Source organism: Siniperca chuatsi, linkage group LG8 (genome assembly GCF_020085105.1).
Source record: "Siniperca chuatsi isolate FFG_IHB_CAS linkage group LG8, ASM2008510v1, whole genome shotgun sequence".
Lineage (NCBI taxonomy): Eukaryota > Metazoa > Chordata > Actinopteri > Centrarchiformes > Sinipercidae > Siniperca > Siniperca chuatsi.
Window position 1 is genome coordinate 30,356,788 of NC_058049.1, and position 22,762 is coordinate 30,379,549.

Here is a 22,762-nt window from a genome sequence, read left to right on the forward strand (position 1 = left end):
AACATGTATGAGGAGTCGTTGACACCAAGTAAGAGAAGGAGGCAGGCTATATGAGATGAGTGCTTAATGCCACAGAGACACAAGAGGATGTTTTCAGAGCAGTGATTCATTCCACAGGGATCTGTGAGAACTAATGACAGAAAAGAACATGTGGCCACATAGTCATGCAGCATAGGTTCTTGTGATTCATTTCATATAGAAGCAGACAGAGAATCATGGCTGTAGTGCACTGAATCCATAATATACAGCATGTGTGCAAAGACACTAAACAGCTTACAAAAGGCCCTGCATGCCACCAAAGTGTGCTCCTTTTTATATAAATAGGCTGATTAAATGAAGACAGGTGGGAACAGTAACTGCTAACGCCAATAATTTTACTAGATTTTTAAGAGTAAACTGGTTCTGAAATGTGTCATATGTCAATTTATTTACAAGATGTTGCTTATGTTTCTCAGATTATGTATGATCAAGATTCCCCTCCAATAAAAACACTAATAATGTTGAACAAAATTAAATGACTGAAAATGATACTACATAGTACCATATTGGCCCCTATATAAGACCACCCAGATCAAAGTCCAACTGAAATTACATTTGACCGTCCCTTTTACAGTCAAAAATGTTTTTCCCCCTCAATATTTTTTTTATTTTTTATGCAGTGCGATTGAAGAGTAAGGACTACAAGTAGCATCTAAAGGGACCGAGCTTGATGCTCTGCAGCTGACCAGCTAATTAGCCATTCAATTCAATTCAATAGCGCCAATTCATAACAGAAGTTATCTCATTGCACTTTTCCTACAGAGCAGGTCTAGCCCGTACTCTTTATAATATTATTTACAGAGACCCAACAAATCCCACCATGAGCAAGCACTTGGCGACAGTGGCAAGGAAAAACTTGCTTTAAGAGGCAGAAACCTCGAGCAGAACCAGACTCAGTGGCGGCCGTGCCATCTAGCCTATAACCTGACATTAGCAGCAGACCTTTCCCCTATGAATGCTTGGACGCTCGTTAAACAAGCTTAGGTGCCGAACAAAACGTGTGTTCTGGTTTGTAAGCTAGATAAGGAGACTTTCGCAGGAAAGCTAATGTGCATTGTTCAAAGTCGGTGGCTCTTGTGTTGTGTGGCTGCTGATTGGCTGTTAGTCAATGTGACCATCTGCCTATGGCAGAACACTGCATGTTGCAGCTTTATACAAAAATGGTTTAAAATGAAGGGATTTGATTGGCTGTATGGAAACAAGTTCTCAATCTATGTAGACGGAGAACTAACGGTATTCTGACGTATTCATGCAAAGATAAGGGTCATCATCATGAAACCAAAAACACAAAATATAAATTTCTCCCTTTTGGTTTCACACAGGACAAGTAGCACACAGGACATGTGATTGTCAGAGCAGATATGAATGCTGTAGCAGACAAAAAAAACATTAATTATAATAACGTTATAATTAACAACAATTGTAATAATAATGAAATAACATAAATTAATTTGAGTTATTTCAATAAACTACAGTAATAGTAAAACTGGAGCCCCTTGATCCATTTTACAATCTCAAAGAGACTCTGTATTAACGAGTGGATTTGTCATAAACCCCGCCCCCTCCATGTTAGTTGATGAGCCAAACTAAAAACTCAAAGTAAACATCAAATACATTTTTTCTGTCAGTTTAGGTAGTTCTTATCAGGCTGATGTGTGTTTGAGCGTTCTTTTTTCTTTTAAGTTTGGTTTTAATTAGTTATGATGCTATAAAAGGGGTTTCACATCATGATTGACAGCTGAGCTCTGCTCGCGACTGAGTCGGCCGGGTGTGTGGGCGGGACTTCGATAGCACGGCTCCAACTCCGATCACTACTGCAGACTCTGGCTCCAAATGACGTCACCAGCAAGATGGCTGCTCCCGTATCCGGGACATTTTGGCTTCAGTTTTGTACAGCGGGAGGAAGAGGAGACGTGTCTTCAGTGGAAACCATCAACCCTCTTCAAAGCAGCATGTTGAGTTACCTTGTCCAAATAACTTTCTCACAGCTACCACTACGCTCCAAACCTGGTTAGAATTAGTATGTAATATACTATTGGAACAAGAAAGCCCCTTACAAAGTATAGAAAGTTTTACACCACTCACTTCATCATCGTCTCATTAAATCTACACGGCACTGCCTCTCCTGCCTCTTCTTACAGGGCATTGATCACCCTCTATACATCATGGTGACTTTCATCCTCCCCACCCCAAACAGAAGGTCACACAGACAACACTAGACAAAATTATGCTTTGGTACAGATTCCATTTATTTAAACGTTTGTTTTTTTTCATGCTTGTTCATTCCTGTATTTCTCTCTGCTTTTACAGGCTGTTTTCAGGGACAAAATAATGTTGCAATATTTTACTCACCCAGGTAACTGTTGTCCTCAATGTTAGCTACAGCTCTGTATAGTGTCTTTAGTCTGCAGATGTTTTATCTTTCTAATTCCACATTTCTAAACTAAAAATGCATAGCAGTCACTGCAGAGGACAGTTTGCAAAGCGGTAGTGTTCTTTCCATTAACTTGTAGAATACTCTAACAGAAACAACCTATCCTGAGAAATGGAAGAATCGTTTTGAAAACATGTTCTACCATGCTAACTTAATTCTCTGGCTGGGGCCTTTATGTTCTCCTGTGTATGCAGGGGGTTAACGTAGGGTTACATTAGGTGAACACACTGGAAATTGACCTTCGGCGTGGACATGCTTGTTTGTAGAATGGTGACCTGTCCAAGGTTTACAAAAACATAATGTACAATCATTCTAATGTTGGATATGGTTGGACTGCCAGTACGCTGCGTACAGTCTAACTTGTACCAGAAGACAAGTGATGGTGATGTTATTTGGTGGCTATACACTGACAAGAAGTTATCCTTCTGCTTTGTTATATTTCAAAGGCTAACAAATGTCATCCAACCCAAGTTTATATACCGATATTTTGGAAAAGCTGTTTGGAATAGAAAACACGTATCTCAGACCACTGGTTCATTCATAAAGAAGTATAAATCAAACGTTTATAATATACCTATCTACCACAGCAACTGTGAATTTCTGTGAACAAAATGATCATGACTAATGTATATTTCACATAGTTCATTTTTATTAGACACAGAATTCAGAGTTTGGAAACAAGCAGACAAACAGGTGCTTCCTATAGACAGGACCTGACCGCCTCCTGCACGGGACAAGAAACGACAGTCAGGTTTTATTTATTCACCCATTTATAGCTTTTATATCTTCACGCTGGCTGACAGAATACCAGTAATACTATATGGCAATATAGGTATCAGATCACACAATAATGATATATGTTGATTTCATATTAGTATCATCTAAACAGACAGACACTCACGTACCAGTGTGGTGGGTTATTCCAGGCCATTCCTCACTTTGTACTCCTGTGCGTCTGTGCTGTGCTGCTTGAAGAGCTGTGGGTGGAAGACAGACACCTCAGGTCATTTAAATGTACCAACTGCTTCTATCAGAACATTCTTCATCTTCAACTACATCCCGTCCCAATCTGAGATTCCTCGCTGCCTTGCAGATCTACGATAAATGAATGTTTGTCTTCAATGTAGCAGCAGATTTCAAAAGCATTCATTTAGGACTTTGAGAGCTTTTTATTGCCACCTCGAATTAAATACAATTTTTACAACACCAAACTGCAATATAAGACTTATCTTTAAAACAAAACTAATCCAAACTGGTAAAATCCAAGAAACTCTCCTTTTATGATGAGAGCATCACACCAAATGCCATTCAAACAGCTGGCCTTTTAAATGGCTAGATGTATATGGCGCTTTACAAGGTTTTTGCCGCTCATTCGCGCACACACCGATGGCAGCAAGCTACCACACGGGGTGCTGGCCTGACCATCGGGAGCAACGTGGGCTTCAGTGTCTTGCCCAAGGACACAGTATGTGCTGCATGGTGGACCAAGTGCTGTGCGCTCCAACTTTCCCTGATTACTACTTGATTTAGAAGAGGGTCTTTTATCTTGCTGTAAGACACGTTTACATTTCTTGATAGGTTAGGCAATGATAAAAATGACTTGCTTGGCGTATGAACAGTTTCGTCTCCATACAAATGAGAGATAAATCCACTGGGCCAAAAGAAGCCCTGGTTGAATTACCCATAGCACCCTGACACCAAATTATCCATTTTATAGATTATATGTTCATCATCAACATGTTCTGTGTTAAATGGTGTGGTCATTTACCAGGCCCCAAAGGAAGGCAGACGTTCCAAAGGCAAGACCAACCCGCAACCAGTTGGGGTTAGCAGTGTCGGGCTTGGAGCTTGTGAATACAGACCTGGATCCAACTGAAAAAATAGCAAAACAGCATGTCGACCCACACTTATCAATGAAAAAGGAACATTGTCTGGGCACTGGCAGGCAGTGCTTGAAACAGCCATGAAGGGAAGGATCAGTATTAGTGTGAGAAGAATGAACCCACGTGATCCTCTGTATGTTACTGTGGACTGCCTAGCTATTGGAAATCAGCAGAGTTGAAGAATGGCTCCTATTCACGCTAAGCAGTTCCGGGAGAGCAGCACTGAATTGCTGAATAGTGCTGAAAGAAACTTGCTACAGAATGGTATAGGTGGTAACATTTGGATTACAATCCTTACTGTTAAACTAGATAAACAGTAGAAGAATACATTAGCGATGGGTAAACAAGCACTAAGTTAAGTAACACTGCCATAAAATGCAAAGCTGGAAGCATGCTAAGCTAAACTAAGCTAAGGTCAGTCTTCAAAATAAACACGGCGTTCTCGTTGTAAATATCAAGATAAAACGCAGGTCTTTTAAAAGCAAGACCATGAATTCATTACCATGATGTCATCATCTTACCTCTGCTGACGAGAACAGCGCTAGATAGTAACCGGTTGAAAGTCATTTTAGCTAAAGGACAGCTCCCTTCTTCCGATGTGCGCTCCTGCCACTCCGCGGTCGATTAAGCTTCCTGCAAGGACCGAGTAGCTGATTCCGACATCACCGATAAGTCGCTCCAACACTCATGTTGCTGTTATTAAATGACATTTGGAATTTTAAACTCAACAAATATCTGGATTCTACAATTTTCAGCCAGTTTAGTATAATTTGCGTTAACAAACAAACTAATTCCTCTTCTAATGGGTTTAGTAGTTGATATTGCACCAAATTCCATTAGAAAATGAATCGTCGCTAAACATGCACACTGTTAGGGCATGTATTGAGAAAATGTTTAAAACCCTGTGACGAACTATTCAATTTGGCGTATATTAAACAAACCAAAAATCTGTTGTTTAAAAAAACATCTCAAATCCCCGCTATCCCTTTCCACCAAATTCACCTTTTGGTTGATGAACCTAAAAGTCCTTATTCTAAACCACGGGGGTTTAGTTCAACTGAAAAGGTGCTGCTTGCTGAGTTATCTATGTACCTCCTTTTATAGCCTATCCACATAATTAGTCAAATGTTTTACACCCAAGAGTTATCATTTGCCAAGAAGCAAGGCAGTGTTAAATTTATAGACATTTCAATGGAATTTGGTTAGCAACTTTGAAGACCTGCACAGTGCACCCTAACCCTAACCCTGCTGGCATACTCTCCATCCAACACGTATTATTTTAGAGTTGTATTATTTTGTAACATATCCGGGTATTTATGTGTCATTCAATAAAACACAGTGTCATGGCACTCTTACCAAAAGACCATTCAGTCACTGATGCATCTTTTCCCTCCTTGGCCGTGTTTGACACGCAGACTCAGACAGCAGCCTGACCCGGAGGAGGAGCACATCGGCCATTTTGCTCGGAAGGGGGCCTAGGTTTCAACACGTGAGAGAGAGGAGCCTAAAGAGACTGAAACAGTCCAGGATCTCTGACTCCAAGAGGATATTATTCATGTGTGAACCGTCAGAGGCATAGGAAGCCAACACAATGCCCACAATCACTCTGCCGCCGAAGGAGAATGCTCTCTTCAAGAGAATATTGGTAGGCTAAATGCCTGAGATAACGTTAGCTTGCTAGCTAATGCTAGTTTGCCAAGTAGCCATCAGTTCTAGCAGTCACAGCAAGTAGCTAGGGAGTTGCTAGTGAATTAACCAAAAGATTCAGTCCACCAAACGCATTGTAATGATCACGACTCTGTTATTAACTATTAGTTGTAATAATGCAATTAAGGAACCAGCATAGTTAGCAACCAATCATGTGCTGTCCTAAGTTAGCTATCCTTTGGCCTTGCAACACATCCAAAGTGCATCAGTGACAAAGCTGTTTGACACATGACAGTCACACACAGCCTCGGTGGATAGTTGAGTTAGCTTTCCAGTTAGTAAGCTGCGGCTTGGAAACATCTTCGGCTGCACTGTCAGTAAGGTTGGTCAGCGTTTGTCTTGTATATGCGCTCATGTAGTTGTCGTTAGGTCGAGGACTTGAGTTGAGCACACAGTTAACTCAGCCCCGTCCGGACCCGCCGGGTGCCTTCCGAGCCAACTCACACTCATTTGGAAATGCAACGGTTAAGCTAGCTTACTCTTGCTTCTTTACAACATAACATGGATGGAAAAGCTCAAGTCGTTTACTAAATCATTTGAAGCCACATTTAAATCCCGCAGATATCAGACACGCAGAAAACCAACAGTTAAAGTCAAATGTTTCTTAAAACGGTTCTGTCATTAACAGAACAGAACTATGGTGTAGAGTTCAACGCGAATGCTAATAATTGACACTACTAATACTGCTCCTGTGATTCGGGAGTGTCTGTCCTTGCCTTCTGTCAGTCAGGGACGTGAGTAGAGGGAGTTGGCAGGATTTCCACTGGGGGGCTCTACGCTCCTGGTGTCTGCTCTGAGCCAGGCACATCCATCTGGCTGCTTGTCTGATTGCATCAACAGCCCTCCATCATCAAGCCTGTTCAGTCAAGTGCTGTTTCTTCCATTTATCTCAGGGCTACAGTCCCCCGCGGACTGGACTACCGAGGAGGCGATGTGCAGGAAGGACCACTTATGTCTGCTGCTCACTGGAACACAGCGTTTTCATTCAGCACACTTGCGATAATGTCCTTTTCGTGCACGTTTAACCCGACTCTCTAAGGATTAGTGCAGCGGAGAATGGCAGGCTGTTGGCCTCAGATGCCTGACGTATAGTCTGCTCTCTCTTATGTTGCAGAGATGTTACGAGCACAAGCAGTACAGAAACGGCCTGAAGTTCTGCAAACAGATCCTGGGCAACCCAAAGTTTGCTGAGCATGGAGGTAAGACATGAGCTACTTGACTTGCCCCCTCACACTAAACTAGTAGGAAACCGCGAGAAACATCATGCTTCACTGTCACCTTTTTCCTGCTGTGTTTGAGTGGTGAACTAGTTGTTACACAAGATTTGTAAAGTAAAGTGGATGGATCACTGGTCACCAAAAACAATAGGTGTCATAAGAGGCCACGCAACAAGAAAAAATCATATGTTGTTGGTTTGAGTTGATGTGAATAAATGGTAGTTTAAGTTTTAATTCAAACTGGATTAAGAACAAAGAAATTCCCATTCTGCTGGATTTACTGATTTTATAGTGAAGAATATTTGATTATAATATGATAAAACAAGTAACATCTAATGAAACTGTTCTTTAAATGTTACATGGTTTGCAAAATAACCAAATTTGAAAAATAAAAGTGAACATTTCACTTTCAAAGAGCCCAGAACTCATGAATTCAATAAAAGCTTTAAGGTCAAATAAACTCTCTCATAAGATCACATTGTGCTCCATCTAACACTGAAAAGTTGTGAGCATGCAGGGAGTCTCATTTTTTCATGGTGTGTGATCAGTGGCAGTTGCGGCACCGCGGGTCAAAATAGCGGAGTGGAGGTGTAGGAGCATCTGTGCGTGTTCAGAACTTGATCTGTTTTTCGGTCGCACTCCTCCTGTCTCTTCTTTTAAAGTACACCACCTGCATTGCTGCCAAAACTGAGGTGATTGATGTGACTGAGCAGTAAACACGGACAGTGGAGGAAATATGTAAGGAATGAAGAGAAATGAATTTGAGTTGGAGTGCTTGGAGCTGTTCCCATTTTCACACCTGTGCACACCTGGCCAATTGCTGCAGGAAGTAGGCAGGACTGTCGTATTTTCGGTTTCTAAAGGTTGCTAGAACTGTACGGCACAGACCCTCCCTGTCCAAACGGCGCTTCTGAGGGAGTATATTTTGAGTGTTTAGTGGAGATCTGTACAGGTGAAATCCAAATTCTGAGAAAATGGCTGTGATGAAAAATACATAAAACAAACACCATTTAGTAAAAGGGTTCTGAAGTTTGGCCCAAATGGTTTCTGAATATCAAAGACCAATATGAGAACTTGACAAAAAACATCTTAGAACACATTTATTGACAGTGCCTGGTTCCTCTCAATATATTTCCATCTGTCCAGTATTTCCCTCCAACAAACAAAAGAAATAGACCTATTATATGCATAATGGAACAGTAGCCTTCATACATACTGTATATGATTTTGATTGTTGTCATGGCTGGTTGTGTATGATTTGATTTCTCATTTAGCCTAACTGAAAGTGTAAGTGTAGTCTAAAAGTGTGAGGCAGTGCTATACACACACTTTGGTGTACTTTTGGTCATGTGGTTTTGGCTAGGCCCCTTAGTTCCACTGTGGGGGAATCTTAATGCTACAACACACAGTGGGATTTTAGACAATAGTGTGCTTCAATCTTTTGTGGCAACTTTTAAGGTGTCATTATGACTTAGTGTCCAAGGCGGGTCCATGAAGAAATGGTTTTCTGGGTTTCCCCGTCTCAGGATGAATGCCACCTGCGAGCCAGGCCTTATCTCCCAGACAGGTGTTGGCAATCGGAGCAGAGGGAAAGGTTAGCAGTGAAGTTGTCCAGTGGCAGTAAATGTACAGTGTAGGTTACAGTTTGCCCATGAATAAAGCTGCAGCTCCTCAGTACCCAAGACGTTCCCTTGTCTTCAAACAAAGTCTTCCCTGTGCTTCCCGACCACGGTCTGAAAGCTGCAGCAGGAACGGTTAACACTATGCTTAAGTAACCTCATTAAGCAGATCATATGATTTATAAAAAATATTTTAAATACTAGTCATAATGATAAACTACTCTTACTAGGTTTTTACTTGCAAAGCATTTATTGCACTTTCAGTAACAAGATTTTACTCACAATGTTACGATGGTGGTTGATGGCTGTCAGCCATCGGCCCGACCCTAGGACCTGATTAATGCTCTTATGGCTGAATGGGAGCAAATCCCTGCATCCGGGTTCCAACATCTGGTGGAAAGTCTGAAACCAGAAAAGTGGAGGCTGGTATAGCAGCACATTAATGAACATGGTTTTGGAATGACATGTTCAGCTATCACATATGGCTATAAGAACAGGTGGCTGTCCACCTAAAAAATGTTGATATTTAAAGTACTATCTTACATTAAAAGGGAGGACAGTGAAGGGTGAGATCCGAGCACTGACCATCGCAACCAGCCATTATCACAACATGTACACACAATAACCACAGGCAACTGCTCTTTAAAAGATACAATAGCATGTATTTAACCTTAGCACTGATTCACAATCAATAACTTCGACCAACAACCACTATTGTCAAATAAGCATACAACAGTGAGCAAGCATATAAGGTGTGTGTGTGTGTGTGTGGGACAAACAGAGGGTGGAGTGCAAGGAAGGTGGCGGCCATGTGGGTGGTCGTCACGCACAAAGCCAAATGGCGGGCAGACCCGCAAATCTCAAACAGATGGACAGAGCTAAAACGGGAGGACGAGCTCTATTTGTCCTCAAAATAACATGCAGCTAGCTGGCTAAGCTACCACGTTATCTGGGCTGTTTGAGATGTGTGTAAGCGTGTAAAGGTGTGTGGGCTAGCGGGGAGAGAGAGGGAAGAGAGAGGGAAGCACACAGAGTAAGGCACATGGAATCTCAAATGCCATGACAAAGCCTAATAGCTGTCCCTTTATCACACAGTAATCTGGCAGTAGACTTTCGTACAACGGCCGTGTTACTGGACCTTAGTCTGATAAAGCACAGTTATTAGCTCCCACAGTGGCTAAAGCTAACACAGGTAAAACGGCCCAACAGCGTGGTACTGATACAAAATGGAACGTGCTAAACACAAAGAAAAACACACCAATTCGAACTCAGTGGCCCGTCACTTTTCCAAAAAGCAAAGCACAATTCACAACACTGAAACTTAAAATAACACAGTTATAAAAATCTATCTCTTTCCAGACACAAGCCTCTTACTTGAAATCGCTCTCGGTTACCGACCGATGTCACGGTTTGTTTGGAGCAGAGTTTCTCTCAGCTGCTGATGCTGATGAAGTCGGGTCCACTGGCGAAACTGTTCCTTTCGAGGCAGCAAAGGAAAACGGGTGACGCCGGTAGGGAGAGGGGCTCAGCGGCGATCTTGCTCTGGGTGAAGGGAACGGTCAGTCCGCTTTGTCTTCCTTCTGCAGGTACGGGATCGTTATGGGGCGAAACGATCAGGATCCAAAAGTGTAGAGCAAACACAAAACAGTCGGTTTCGTCCAGCGAGTTAAGCGCCTTCTTGTGGTAACGGCAGTTACCGTGGAGAGAGACATGATGCGCCTCCTTTAGTAAAAGGGTTACTGTGGAAATGGCAACGGGCAGTGTGGAGCGCCAGGCTTTATAGAGTTGGTGTCGTCATGGCTGTGCGCCGAGATTTCATGCGCTGTCTCGCGCTCTCGTCCAATAGGAGTTTAGATTCAACTGAGATCTCGCGTTGGGTTCAAACGAGATCTCATCTCACTTTCACATTCAGGTGTGTATTAACGGTTTTGTCAGCTTGGCGCCTTCCTATTGTCTCTTCTTTGTTTCTCAGTCAGGCCTCTTAGTGAAGGCTTTGGCCTTTCCAGGTAGGCCTGTCTTTTCTCCTTTCACACATGGTTAGGCGAGGCCCAGCCCTGCTCTGGACTTACTAAGACTAATTTATCAAACAGAACTTTTGTAGTAGTGGTATTGGTCGGTGGTGCCTCCTCTTCTGTGGCCCCTCTGACCTGTGGTGTTCCCTAAAGCTCCTTCCTTGGGCCCCTGTCGTTCAGTGTATACATGCTGTCACAGAGACATATCATACATAACATAATATTCAGTACCACTGCTGAATGGGGATTTATGTCCCATTTAGTAAATAAAAATAAAAACTGAAGAAGGCAGTTTTCATAAGTTATTATCTTGTCTGTCAGGAATAAAGTGCTGTATGTCCCAAAACTGTTCCAAGCTAAATGAAAACAAATCTGAAATCATTCCTTTTGGTCCTCCAAAGTCCCAATTTTATGGAAACATCTTGACTCCCTGTCTACAAATGTCAAACCTGCAACGAGAAACTGGCTATACTAATATTTGACAGTGACCTCACAAAAGTCGTTCAATCAAGTTTTTATCAACTGAGGAGCATCTCAAAAATCTGTTTTCTCTCTCTGATCTCGAGAAGGTCATCGATGCTTTTATTTCATCTCTATTAGATTATTGTAATTCATTGTATTCAGGGTTAAGCCAAAAAACAATCTCACGCCTTCAGCTGGTACAAAAGACAGCTGCTCGGCTTTTAACACTACTAGAAGACAAGATCGCATCACTCCTGTTTCAGCCTCTCTTCACTGGTAACCAGTAAGTTTTAGAATTGATTGTGCCTATAGAAAATCATTATAACATGTCAAAATCAAAGAATCAAGGTCATTTATTTGTCATTTTACAACACAGAGTTGCACAATGAAATGTAAGTTGTAGCCCCATCATGCTGCACACACGTAGAACATTATATATACAAATATTTAAATTTAAAATAAACAGAACAGTATATAGTTATTTACATATTTACCCACAGTATACACCCAGAAAGTAATAATTCTGTAGTGCATTTTTTGAATTTGCATCTGGGGGAATGTAAACAGCAGCAACAAGACAGTGTTGATAATATGGTCGGCATCTTAACATTAAAAACTCGACATCTGGGGAATCAGAATCAGAAATACTTTAACATTGTCAATCAAGTCTGACCACGTTTGAGCACCAAGCATCATTGATGTAAACACAGAGTCTACCTCCCCTCTTCTTGCTGCAGTCTTGTGTTCTGTCGGCACGGAACAAGCTCCGCCTGCCGAGTGCAATAGCTTGATCCGGGATCTTGTGGTGGAGCCTGGTCTCTGTAAGATGTGGGCACAACAGTCTCTGATTTCCTGTTGCTGGGTTAGTCCCATTTCATCCATTCCATTTTCCTGCGAACAGACAGGAGCCAGGAGTAGGCTGGGTAGTGGAGAGCAGCCTTAGGTCCAAGCTGGGTTAGCTTAGCTCTTATCCCTGCTCTCTCGTCCTAGGGTCCGCTGCACTTAATTCACCTTTTGCTTTAATTACAGCCATCAGTCTATTGGGATGTGTCTCTACCGGCTTTGCGCACCTACATTGGGAAATATTTGTCCATTCTTCCTTGTAGAATTGTTAAGAGTTCAGTCAAATTTCGTGGTGAGCAACGATGGACTGCTCTCTTCAAGTCCATCCACAAATTTTCTATCAGATTTAGGTCAGGGCTCTTGGCCACTCAGGGACATTCACCTTCCTATGGGGTTAGGGAAGAATTTGGGTGTACTTTGCAGAATCCATTTTCCCTTCACTTCTGACCCAATTGCCCAGAGAAATACCCCCATACCATAATGTTGCCACACCATTCACAGTAGGTATGGTGTGTTTTGGGTGGTGTGCTGTGTTTGGTTTTTACCATAGCTCCACTTGGAGTTCAGTCAAAAAAGTAAAATCTTGGTCTCATCTGACCATAAAACCTTTTTTTTCAGTGTGGCACTTTTTCAGAAGAGGCTTCTTTCTTGCCACCCTGCCATACAGGCCAGCTTTGTGTAAAGCTTGTGAGATTGTTGCCACACGCACAGACGACCAGTCTCAGCCATAAAGACTTGTAAGTCCTTCAAAGTTGCCATTGGCCTCTTGATACCTGCTCTGATCAATATCCTCCTGGCTCCAGTTTGTAGGGACGGCCCGAACTAGGCAAGGTGTTGGTGATGCTGTATGCTCTCCACTTCTTAATAATGCTCTGAACGGTACTCAGAGGGATTGTTGAAGCCTTTGATATCTTTTTGTATCCTTCTCCTAACTTGTGGCTCACAACTTTATCCCAAAGCCCTTTTGAAAGCACCTTTCCATCTATGGTGAATTCTTTGTGTTCCCATGCACTACTAGTAGTGGAATCCTCAAGGAACAGCCGGGTTTATTCTGAAGTGATCAAAACCACTACAGTTAATGGTGGGGGCCAATTAGCCTGGTGTGTGATCTGGAAGGTGAGTCTACTTGAGCAGGTTTATAATGGTTCATTTAAGGAGCTGATCAATTATCCAAACCAGGTGTTTTACTAATTAAATTTTACTAATTGAAGGCGAGTGTTGTGTTTGTAACCCAACCATCGCTGGATTTTTGAGGCAGCTACAAGTATCGATATCTTAGAACCTCTTAGAGTTAAGAGGTTCGACACTGCACTTCCTTGGGTCCCCAGAAATACACCCGCCAAGTGTGAAGTCGATCGGATGAACGGATGTTGAGAAAAGCGAAGAACACACACGCAAACAGACAGACTCCTACCATTTTTATATTTAGATGTCCATTTATTTGCGGCGTGACTTGATTTTAATAGAAGTGCTTCTTGTGCAAAGTCGAAGCCATCCAACCCCTTGGCACGACTGGACAATGATGACGCATGCCTAATTTGTTCCAAATAGTGCCTCATAAATTATTACACCTGTTCCACTTAGCTGCCAAGCCAACTTATTAAATACTGAGTCGTAAACTGTAATGTTCTGTAAGTCTCTCCAACAGTTAATATGAATAAATTGGGTTAGTAAACATAGTCAGTGTCACTCTTAACAACTCATGTCCCTGAATGTCTCACTCCTCTCCTCCCCACCCCTGCTTTGTGCTCCAGAGACGCTGGCCATGAAGGGTTTAACCCTCAACTGTCTGGGCAAGAAGGAGGAGGCCTACGAGCTGGTGAGACGAGGCCTACGCAACGACCTCAAGAGCCACGTCTGTATCCTTCCATCGGGCCCTCGGGGCACCCAGATTTCATCTCACACAACAGTTTGACATTCAAATTCAGTTAAACACTACAGCTGCTGAACTCACTCTGTAACACCTTCGAGAACTTGCTCTTTAACTGAATTTCTGCTTGGCTGCTCTTTGTTGAGGGTGTAAACCAGTCTTTAAATCCATCCGGTCTTTTAATTTACTGTATGTGTGTGTTTGTTACATTTGTAAACACATATAAACACCTGAATAGTGTGTCTGTGTGTGCTTTGCTTCCTGAACTCGCTCATCCTCCAGGCTGGCATGTGTATGGCCTGCTGCAGCGTTCGGATAAGAAGTACGATGAGGCCATCAAGTGTTACCGCAACGCTCTGAAGTGGGACAAGGACAACCTGCAGATCCTGCGAGACCTCTCCCTGCTACAGATCCAAATGAGAGATCTGGAGGGATACAGGGTGAGGGTCACCAGAGAGACAGGGTCAGACAGTTACCCATCCTGCTGCACCAGATGGAAAGTGATGGTGAAGATAGACAGGTACAAGTGGTGGACAGGATAATCAAACTTAAATATTATTGCTTACAGTTGTGTTGTGTGTGTGTGTGTGTGTGTGTGTGTGTGTGCTGTGATGGTCTTCTCCTTCTCTAGGAGACTCGGTACCAGCTGCTGCAGCTCCGTCCAGCCCAGCGGGCCTCGTGGATCGGATATGCTGTAGCCTATCACCTGTTAGAGGACTTTGAGATGGCTGCCAAGATTGTTGAGGAGTTCCGCAAAACACAACAGGTAGGCCAAAGCTGTACTCAACAGAACTGTCAAGATTTTTTAAAACATATCTAAATTCTAAAGGCAAATATAAGGTCCACTCTAACAAGACTAAAGCCCCATTTAGACATTACATTAACATTACAGGGGGAGGTGGAGAATGAAATGTTCACTGTGCTCCTCGGTAAAGCGACATTCACTGCCACTAAGTGTCGCACTAGAGCAGCAGCATCTCAGACCAAAACAAATGGGCGCTGACTCCACTGGAAAAAGTCATTTTACCTCGCAGATCATCGTAAAACACACTTCATTCAAACTGGACAGAAACAAAATTAGACTCACCAAAACCGTCTTTCCACTGTTCCAACAATCACCAACTCTGGTTTGGTTGAAGTAAATCCTTAATTCACAGAGTTAGATGAGAAAAGAAACAGCCGTGACATCGCTCTCCTCACAGACTTAACAGTTTCACACGAGGGACTCACATGCACGCGATAGCAAATAGTTGTTTGCTGCTATATTAATGTTCAGAATATACTTTACAGGACCTTTAACTCATTGGTCCAGACTGCATTTTAACCATGGTGAAATTACAGGATGTGGTCTGTAATAGACATGGACATTCACCAGGACAAAGCCAAACGAGAAAGACCAAAGCCTCCCCAGGGGGGCGCGGAAGGAGAGACGTGAGGTTAATTTCAGTCAAAAATCGTACTTCTTTTCTGAGTCATAGTCTCAGTCTGTCAAATCTGAACAGACACTAAACACATATTGATATCATTCAGTGTGACTTACACTTTCCAAGGATATCATTATCCCCCATGTCTATCTCGAATAAATAAATCCACAGTCCCAATGGGGCTGGATGATGCAAAATGACCACTGATGACTGATGAGTGTCTGAAATCTCAATTTACTGCTCACTGCAGAGTAACTGACTGTCTCCCTGTTATATACTGTAGGGAGTAGTGAACGAGTAAATGAAGGAGTGATTTCGGACACAGCCACAGTAATATAAAAGTGCTATGAGATAACTTCTGTTATGAATGGGCGCTATATAAATAAAATTGAATTGAATATGATAAAAGTTGATGTCCAAAGTTAGTTTTTTATGCTTAGCCGTTGAGGTGAAGTAAATGTAATCCGTCAGTGCGTGGTCTCAATTGAATTGTAAATGTTCAAACTTTTTTATATGAAAAGGCTGGGGTCCCACGGGTCCTTGAAATCCTTGGAAGCCTATGAATATGAGGGGAAAAAATATAGACATGAATAGACATGGGTCATTGAAAGTGCTTGAATTGATATATTTTGTGCAAGAATAGAAATTGAAGTTCACTGTAACATAGTCAAGCCTCTCTCTCTTTTTAATTGTCTGTGAGCTTCTGTAAAGCCGGCTAGTTCTTATTATTAAAAACAACAATAATCAACCTTGGTAAGTGTCTCAGACTGTGCCATGTTGGATCCTTGAATTTGAGGCAGTTGGGCATGGAAAGGCCTTGAAAAGTCCTTGAATTTTATGTTTAAGAAGGTGTGGGAACCATGAAATGGGTTTATCGTAGTGTTAGCATGAAAGTGTTAAGAGTATGTCCAAGTATTGCATATTTTGTGTGAGGATGGTGCAAGCACAACAGTCAATATATGAAGCCACATTTACAATTTTATGATGTCAGAAAATGTGGTGTTGGGTGTGCTAAGATGATAAAAATGAAATGAAAAATGAGCTGACACAAAGACATTTTGTCTTTATTTCATCTGAACATATCGGAGCCACAATCATTATTTTGTGAAAGTGGCATATTTTAATTCTTAATGTTTTCCAGTTATGGTATAGTGCAATTGTTAAATATGTTTGTAATACTACAAGGCTATCATAACCGATAGAACTAAAAACTACCTATTAACTACCAAAATAAGACCTAAATTGTAATAAACTGGAATGATCCTTTAAGGTAAGTGTGTCTACCAGGCTCTTGTGAGTTGATATGAGCTCACTCTGAGGACATTTTTTTCACTGTCTACTGGTGTGGGTGCAGTGCCACGGCTGAAAGGGAATGTTTTTTTTACCTTTTATTTTTATCAATAACTTAGAATCTCTCCCAGGAATCATGCTGATTTTCAACAATCTCAGAATAGGAAAAGAAAGCCAGAAGATGAAGTTATGAAGCTTCCTACATGCTTGAAAGAAAGAATGACATTACTGTTTTTTCAAACTCTGACCTTAATTTAATGATAATATAGATTTAGTTTGCAGTTGTTATACTACTCCAACGCACTCAAAAGACTGTCGAATTAATATTGATATTCTGATGTAGAAGAAACAAAAGAAAATACAGACTATGGCATCAGTTGTTGGTGAATGACACACAGGGGCCGACTCAAAATCTTTTTCCAAGATAACATATATACAATTTACATTTTATCCGTGTTTTTAACCGGTTTAATTGAATCCAGTGTCGTTTCCTGGTCTCTTAAGCAGTTACAGTGGTGTGAAATAGTGTTTGCCCGCTTCCTGATTTCTTATTTTTTTGCATGTTTGTCACACTTAAATGTTTCAGATCATCAAACAAATTTAAATATTAGTCAAAGATAACACAAGTAAACACAAAATGCAGTTTTTAAATGAAGGTTGATATTTTTAAGGAAAAACAAAATCCAAACCTACATGGCCCTGTGTGAAATAGTGATTGCCCCCTAAACCTAATAACTGGTTGGGCCACCCTTAGCAGCAACAACTGCAATCAAGTGTTTGAAGGACCTCAGCCTCCTCAGAAAATAGAGGCGGCTCTGGCCCTTCCTGTAAAGAGCTTGAATGTTCTTAGCCCAGTCCAGTTTATTGTCCATGTGTACTCCCAGGTACTTGTAGTCCTCCACAATGTCCACACTGACCCCCTGGATGGAAACCGGGTCACTGGTGCCTTGGCCTTTCGTAGATCCACAACCAGCTCCTTAGACTTTGTCGCATTGAGCTGCAGATGGTTCTGCTCACACCATGAGACAAAGCTCCCCACCACAGCCCTGTACTCAGTCTCATCACCACCGCTGATACATCCCACCACAGCAGAGTCCTCAGAAAGCTTCTGAAGGTGGCAGGACTCTGTGTGGTGGCTGAAGTCTGTGGTGTAGATGGTGAAGGGAGAGAGGACAGTCCCCTGAGGGGGCCCCAGTGTTGCTGATCACGCTGTCCGACACACAGTGCTGCAGGCGCACGTGCTGTGGTCTGCCAGTCAGGTAGTCCACAATCCAGGACACGAGGGGGGCATCCACCTGCATCGCTGCCAGCTTCTCACCCAGCAGGGCAGGCCGGATGGTGTTGAAAGCACTGGAGAAGTCAAAAAACATGATCCTCACCGTGCTTGCCGGCTTGTCCAGGTGGGTGTGGATACGGTTCAGCAGGAAGATGATGGAGTCCTCAACTCCCAGTTGGGACAGTGCAGTCCACACAGAAGTTAATGTAGCCAGAAATGCACTCAGTGAGGCCATCTATGTCCTCTCCATGAGGCTCACAGAGGCTCACATTCCTGAAGTGTCTCATAGGCCTCCTCTGACCATCTCCTCACTGTCCTTGTGGTCGCAGGCTGCCTTTTAACCAGAGGCACATAGTGGGGTTTGAGGTGAACCAGGTTGTGGTCTGACCTACCGGGGGGGGGGGACGAGATGACTGTATGCGTCCTTAACGTTAGCATACAGCAGGTCCAGTGTCCTCTCCTCTCTAGTAGGACAGCTCACATACTGGGTGAAATTAGTCAGCGTTGTTGAAACACTGACATGGTTGAAGTCACCCGAGATTAATATGAGTGCTCTCGGGTGTTGAGTCTGGAGATGTGCTATGGCAGTGTGAATGGCGTTGCACGCCGATGCCGGGTTAGCAGAGGGGGGGATGTAAACAGTCACAACAATGGCGTGTGAGAATTCACGTGGCAGATAATATGGCTGGAGTCCCACAGCTAACAGTTCAATGTCCGGGCTACAGATACTCTGCTTGGTAGTAACGCAGTGTAGTGACCAGGGTTACACCATCTGTTGTTAACCAGAACAGCAAGCCCCCCGCCGTTCCGCTTACCGCTCCCGGTGTGATCCCTGTCGGCCCGAACACTCTGAAAGCCGTCGATGGAAACGTTATGGTCCGGGATATCCTGGTGTAGCCATGTCTCTGAGAAGCACATCAAACTACACTCACGGAACTCCGTCTGACTCCGGGCTAACGCCGTCCATTTTATTCTCCTGTGATCTCACGTTGCCCATGACGAGAGAAAGCAGACACGGCTTAAATCTCTTGTTCTTAAGTCTCTTTTGTCTGGACCCCTCTCTCTTCCCTCGCCGCTTTGTTCCACCTCTGCATCCTCGGTGTGTCCTCCTCCAGATCTCAGTGGGGACATCGGTTGTCCTGGGCACCATGCCGCTCGGCTTCAGCGCGATCAGCTGTTCCCTGGTGTAAACAATGCGGCCAAACCGCTGATCTGCAGCGGTGCCCTGACCGAGTAGCAGGAGAAGAAGTTTCATGGTGAAAAAAATCCTCAAAATACTCTCATTTTTGTAAAGAGTGTAGTTTAAATTACACTTACACAAAAGTTACTCAAGTTTTATAAGAAAAAGGAAAGCTAAAAGTTGGAAAAAGACCACGAGACGGAGCAACAGCAATAGGCAGCATGCACGTTGGCGCATGCGCACATCAACGCATTATAAATATAAGGAAGCCATCGATTTTGAATCGGGGGGGAATAAAAAAAAATGTGGCAGGAAAATGACTGAGTCGTGGAAGTATCAGTTAAAGTCCACTTAGGCACGCTCCATTTTTTTTATCTCTTTCTCTTCTGTGTGTGTGTGTGTGTGTCCAGACGTCTCCAGACAAGGTGGACTACGAGTACAGTGAGCTGCTGCTGTACCAAAACCAGGTTCTGAGGGAGGCCGGCCTGCACAAGGAGGCCCTCGATCACCTAAACAATTACGAGAAACAGATCTGTGACAAACTGGCTGTAGAAGAGACAAGAGGTGGGTTGATGCTGTCGTTTGAACAGCGTTAAGTTTGTGTGTTTAGGCAGAGGCAGTGAAAAGGTTCGGCCAGTTCTCCAGCATTCTCTGGACAGAATGTTCACCTGCTTGTGAGGAGAAGATTTCCTACTGTGCCAGTGACAGAATTTAACAACAACAGAATTTAAATTGGCTATTTGCTTAGTTAGTGTTGCAGCATTGTAAGCTGGAGTGGAATTGCCTTTTTGTTGAAATGTGTGTGCCATACCGAATACCTAATTGTGTGTGTGTGTGTAGGAGAGCTGCTGCTAAAGCTGGAGAGGCCCGAGGAGGCTTCTGAGGTCTACAGGAGACTCCAGGAGAGGAACCCTGAGAACTGGGCCTACTATCAGGGCCTGGAAAAGGCCTTAAAGCCAGGTGAAGACCATCCTATAAATACTTAGAGTTATTACTGTTGTTTTTTACCTACAGTTATGGCCTGCTTCATACTGGCCATTAAGAGATTCCTTCTAGTGGAGGAGATGGGTGACAAATTCCAGGCTTTGTTCCTTGCAAAAATACATCCCAAAGTTTATCTGAAGATAGTATGAGGTTTCAGCAGTCTGAGTTCATCAAATCAAGTGGGTATCATCTAGAAATGCAGCTTTTTTAGTACAAAATTCCCACTTTGTGTTTCCACAGACAGTGTTTCTGCGCTGAGCTACAGTCAAAGGACCGTAACACAAAGAGTAACACCTGCTCTTTACTTTTCCTCCCTATTTGTTATAAGAGTAGCGTGGCTCCTTTAAGGAACAGGCAGTGAGTGTGTGGGTGAGCGAGAGAGAGCGTGAGTGATGGTGACTGCACTCAGAGCAGACAGGTGTTGGCAATCGGAGCAGATGGAAAGGTTAGCAGTGAAGTTGTCTAGTGGCGGTAAGTGTCAAAAATAATTTTTCTGATTCAAAACGATCGGCATTTGAATTGTCCGATATCAATTCATAAAATCCAGAGATCTATCTTTTAATATATGCCTTTTCCTGTGGATGCCTGACGCTTTATTAACCCTGTTAGGGCTAAATATAGCGCAGCTCTGGCAGCGCGCTGGGATGAAGCGCTTGTGCAGTAAGAGGAAAAAAAAATGCTACGCGTGGGTTTTGTTTCTATGACAAGCAGATTGACATTAGCTAAAAAGAGAAGAAATAAACCCCACCTAGGTCGGAAAGCGGTGTTTACCTGTATTTTTCGATGTATCAGGCTGGGATGTAGCCGGTTTCCCCCGAGCTGCAGCCGGACCCCAGCCACCAGTGTTAGTTGCTCCTCTCCAGGAGAAGCTTTCTCCGGCCGCGACGTGCAGCGAGTTGGGCTCCGGATCGAAAGGCGCACCATGTGCAATACTTGGGGAAACTTTACAGATTTGGCTGCTTTCACGTGTTGTGCTGCTAGCTTGATTAACTCTTTCTCTAAGCTAAAACAGCATATAGATGCGCTGAACGTAAGACAAAGGAAGTTCACAAACCGTGCGTATAAATGTTGATACATAACCACGCAGTATTAAAGCGTGAATAACACTAAAATTCTACAACATATTATGCTAACTTACATGTAGCATGGAGGTTTTGTGAGTCGAGTGAAAATGTGCCATTCACGTATACAGGTTCCTGGGCTCACCTGCCTGACCTCTGACTGACAACAACATTTAGAAATACAATACTTAAACTACATGATTAAGGGACATTATATGAACTATATATATATATATAAAAAATATGCACGTCAGCGCCGGTATTTTCCCTGATTAATAGGTCAAAAGCTGATTAAAAGCTGTGCTCTATGTACTTGTCAGTTCATTAAGTCCATTAAAAAGCGATTTGCAGCCTAATAATGCTTAGAATCAGTTATTTCTTCATAAGACCTTTGTGACACCAAAGAACATAAATATACACATCAGAAGCATTAAAGCTGCATAAACTTCTGTCAGTCACCTGAATTTGATTTCCCCACGTGGGTCCTGATGATGCGCTGATGATGCAGGATGACAATCGTCCAAACTGTCCAATCAGCGAGTTACCTGTCAGTCTGTATAACTTCTCGTTTACTCCTCTTGGTTCGTTGGTAAAATTTCAGTGTGAGCAGGAACCACACCAGAACTAAAATGCAACAGTGTCACACATTTGTCCCTTGGTCCGGACCAAAAGAACTGAACTACAGGTGTGAAAGTGGTCCCATTAACTGTATCCACACTGTTCTTTAACAGACTGCAAGTTCTCATAACGATACTGGGTGGCACTGGGTGGCCAAAGGGATGACTGCAGTATTAGTGGGGGATGATGTGTTTACGGTCAATCAGTTTCTCTCCTTACCCCTGTGTGTGTGTGTGTGTGTGTGTGTGTGTGTGTGTTTTCTCTAGGAAGTAAAGAAGAGCGTCAGAAGATTTATGAGGACTCCTGGGTGAAGTTTCCTAAAGGCCTGGTTCCCCGAAGACTGCCTCTTAATTTCCTCACAGGTAAACACAGTACAGCCTGCAGCACCACCATACAGTCAGTGTGGCAGCCTTTTTTCTATGCTCATAATACGTTGGGAAATCAAAATATACTGTATCTCACGGTCTGTATCAGCATGTATTGGGAATTGCTTTTGAAATGTATTACTCTAAAACTTACTAAAATAAAGTATTGACTTGTCTTGATTCAGATAAATAATTCATGTTTGAGCCACGGGGGTCTGGGAGGGGGTAAAATGGGCCCAGTAGTACTTTTCTATGGGCTTGCTGCATTATCCAAGGGGGACATAAACAATACTGTGAAAGCTGTACACTCTGTGAGTGCTACAAAGTAATATTAAAATGATAAGAGAATTGATATTTGAGAACATTAATGTAATTATAAAATCACATGGATGAAAAATTGGTGATTAACTCTGACAGATATTTTAATTGGTATTTTACTTTGAAGTCAACTTTATAGAACTTGGAAGTTAATATATAT

The 22,762-nt window shown here is 42.8% G+C and overlaps 2 protein-coding genes and 1 long non-coding RNA gene across 6 annotated transcripts in view; 1 reads left to right on the plus strand and 2 right to left on the minus strand.

The window, feature by feature from the left end:
- Positions 1-3,102: 3,102 nt before the first annotated feature.
- ndufc1 (NADH:ubiquinone oxidoreductase subunit C1) lies at positions 3,103-5,848 on the minus strand. Its single transcript, XM_044205792.1, has 5 exons — positions 5,713-5,848; positions 4,878-5,049; positions 4,242-4,345; positions 3,379-3,450; positions 3,103-3,197 (listed from the first exon to the last, which is right to left on the minus strand). Exons 2-4 carry the CDS (start codon positions 4,921-4,923, stop codon positions 3,391-3,393), a joined length of 210 nt encoding a protein of 69 aa, XP_044061727.1. The 5' UTR covers positions 4,924-5,049; positions 5,713-5,848; the 3' UTR covers positions 3,103-3,197; positions 3,379-3,390.
- An 11-nt stretch (positions 5,849-5,859) lies between these two features.
- The window catches only part of naa15a (N-alpha-acetyltransferase 15, NatA auxiliary subunit a), a 28,817-nt gene continuing 11,914 nt past the window's right edge, over positions 5,860-22,762 (plus strand). For 2 of the 3 annotated variants that reach the window (XR_006378958.1, XM_044205782.1), the window contains exons 1-8: positions 5,860-6,001; positions 7,178-7,262; positions 13,971-14,075; positions 14,369-14,526; positions 14,718-14,852; positions 19,667-19,820; positions 20,097-20,216; positions 22,186-22,281. Coding sequence is in view for 2 of the 3 variants with exons in the window: in XM_044205782.1 (XP_044061717.1) it covers positions 5,948-6,001; positions 7,178-7,262; positions 13,971-14,075; positions 14,369-14,526; positions 14,718-14,852; positions 19,667-19,820; positions 20,097-20,216; positions 22,186-22,281 (907 nt within the window). In the remaining variant the exon portion in view is untranslated. Of the gene's footprint in view, positions 6,002-6,239; positions 6,386-7,177; positions 7,263-13,970; positions 14,076-14,368; positions 14,527-14,717; positions 14,853-19,666; positions 19,821-20,096; positions 20,217-22,185; positions 22,282-22,762 lie in introns of those variants that run through there. The other variant, XM_044205783.1, reaches the window with a different exon arrangement.
- LOC122880542 lies at positions 7,483-14,416 on the minus strand. Of its 2 annotated transcripts, none has more exons than XR_006378959.1 (3): positions 14,317-14,416; positions 9,182-9,301; positions 7,483-9,020 (listed from the first exon to the last, which is right to left on the minus strand). It is a non-coding gene; the product is annotated as an uncharacterized LOC122880542 (long non-coding RNA). The 2 variants fall into 2 exon arrangements; XR_006378960.1 differs by lacking the exon at positions 14,317-14,416 and adding an exon at positions 10,274-10,380.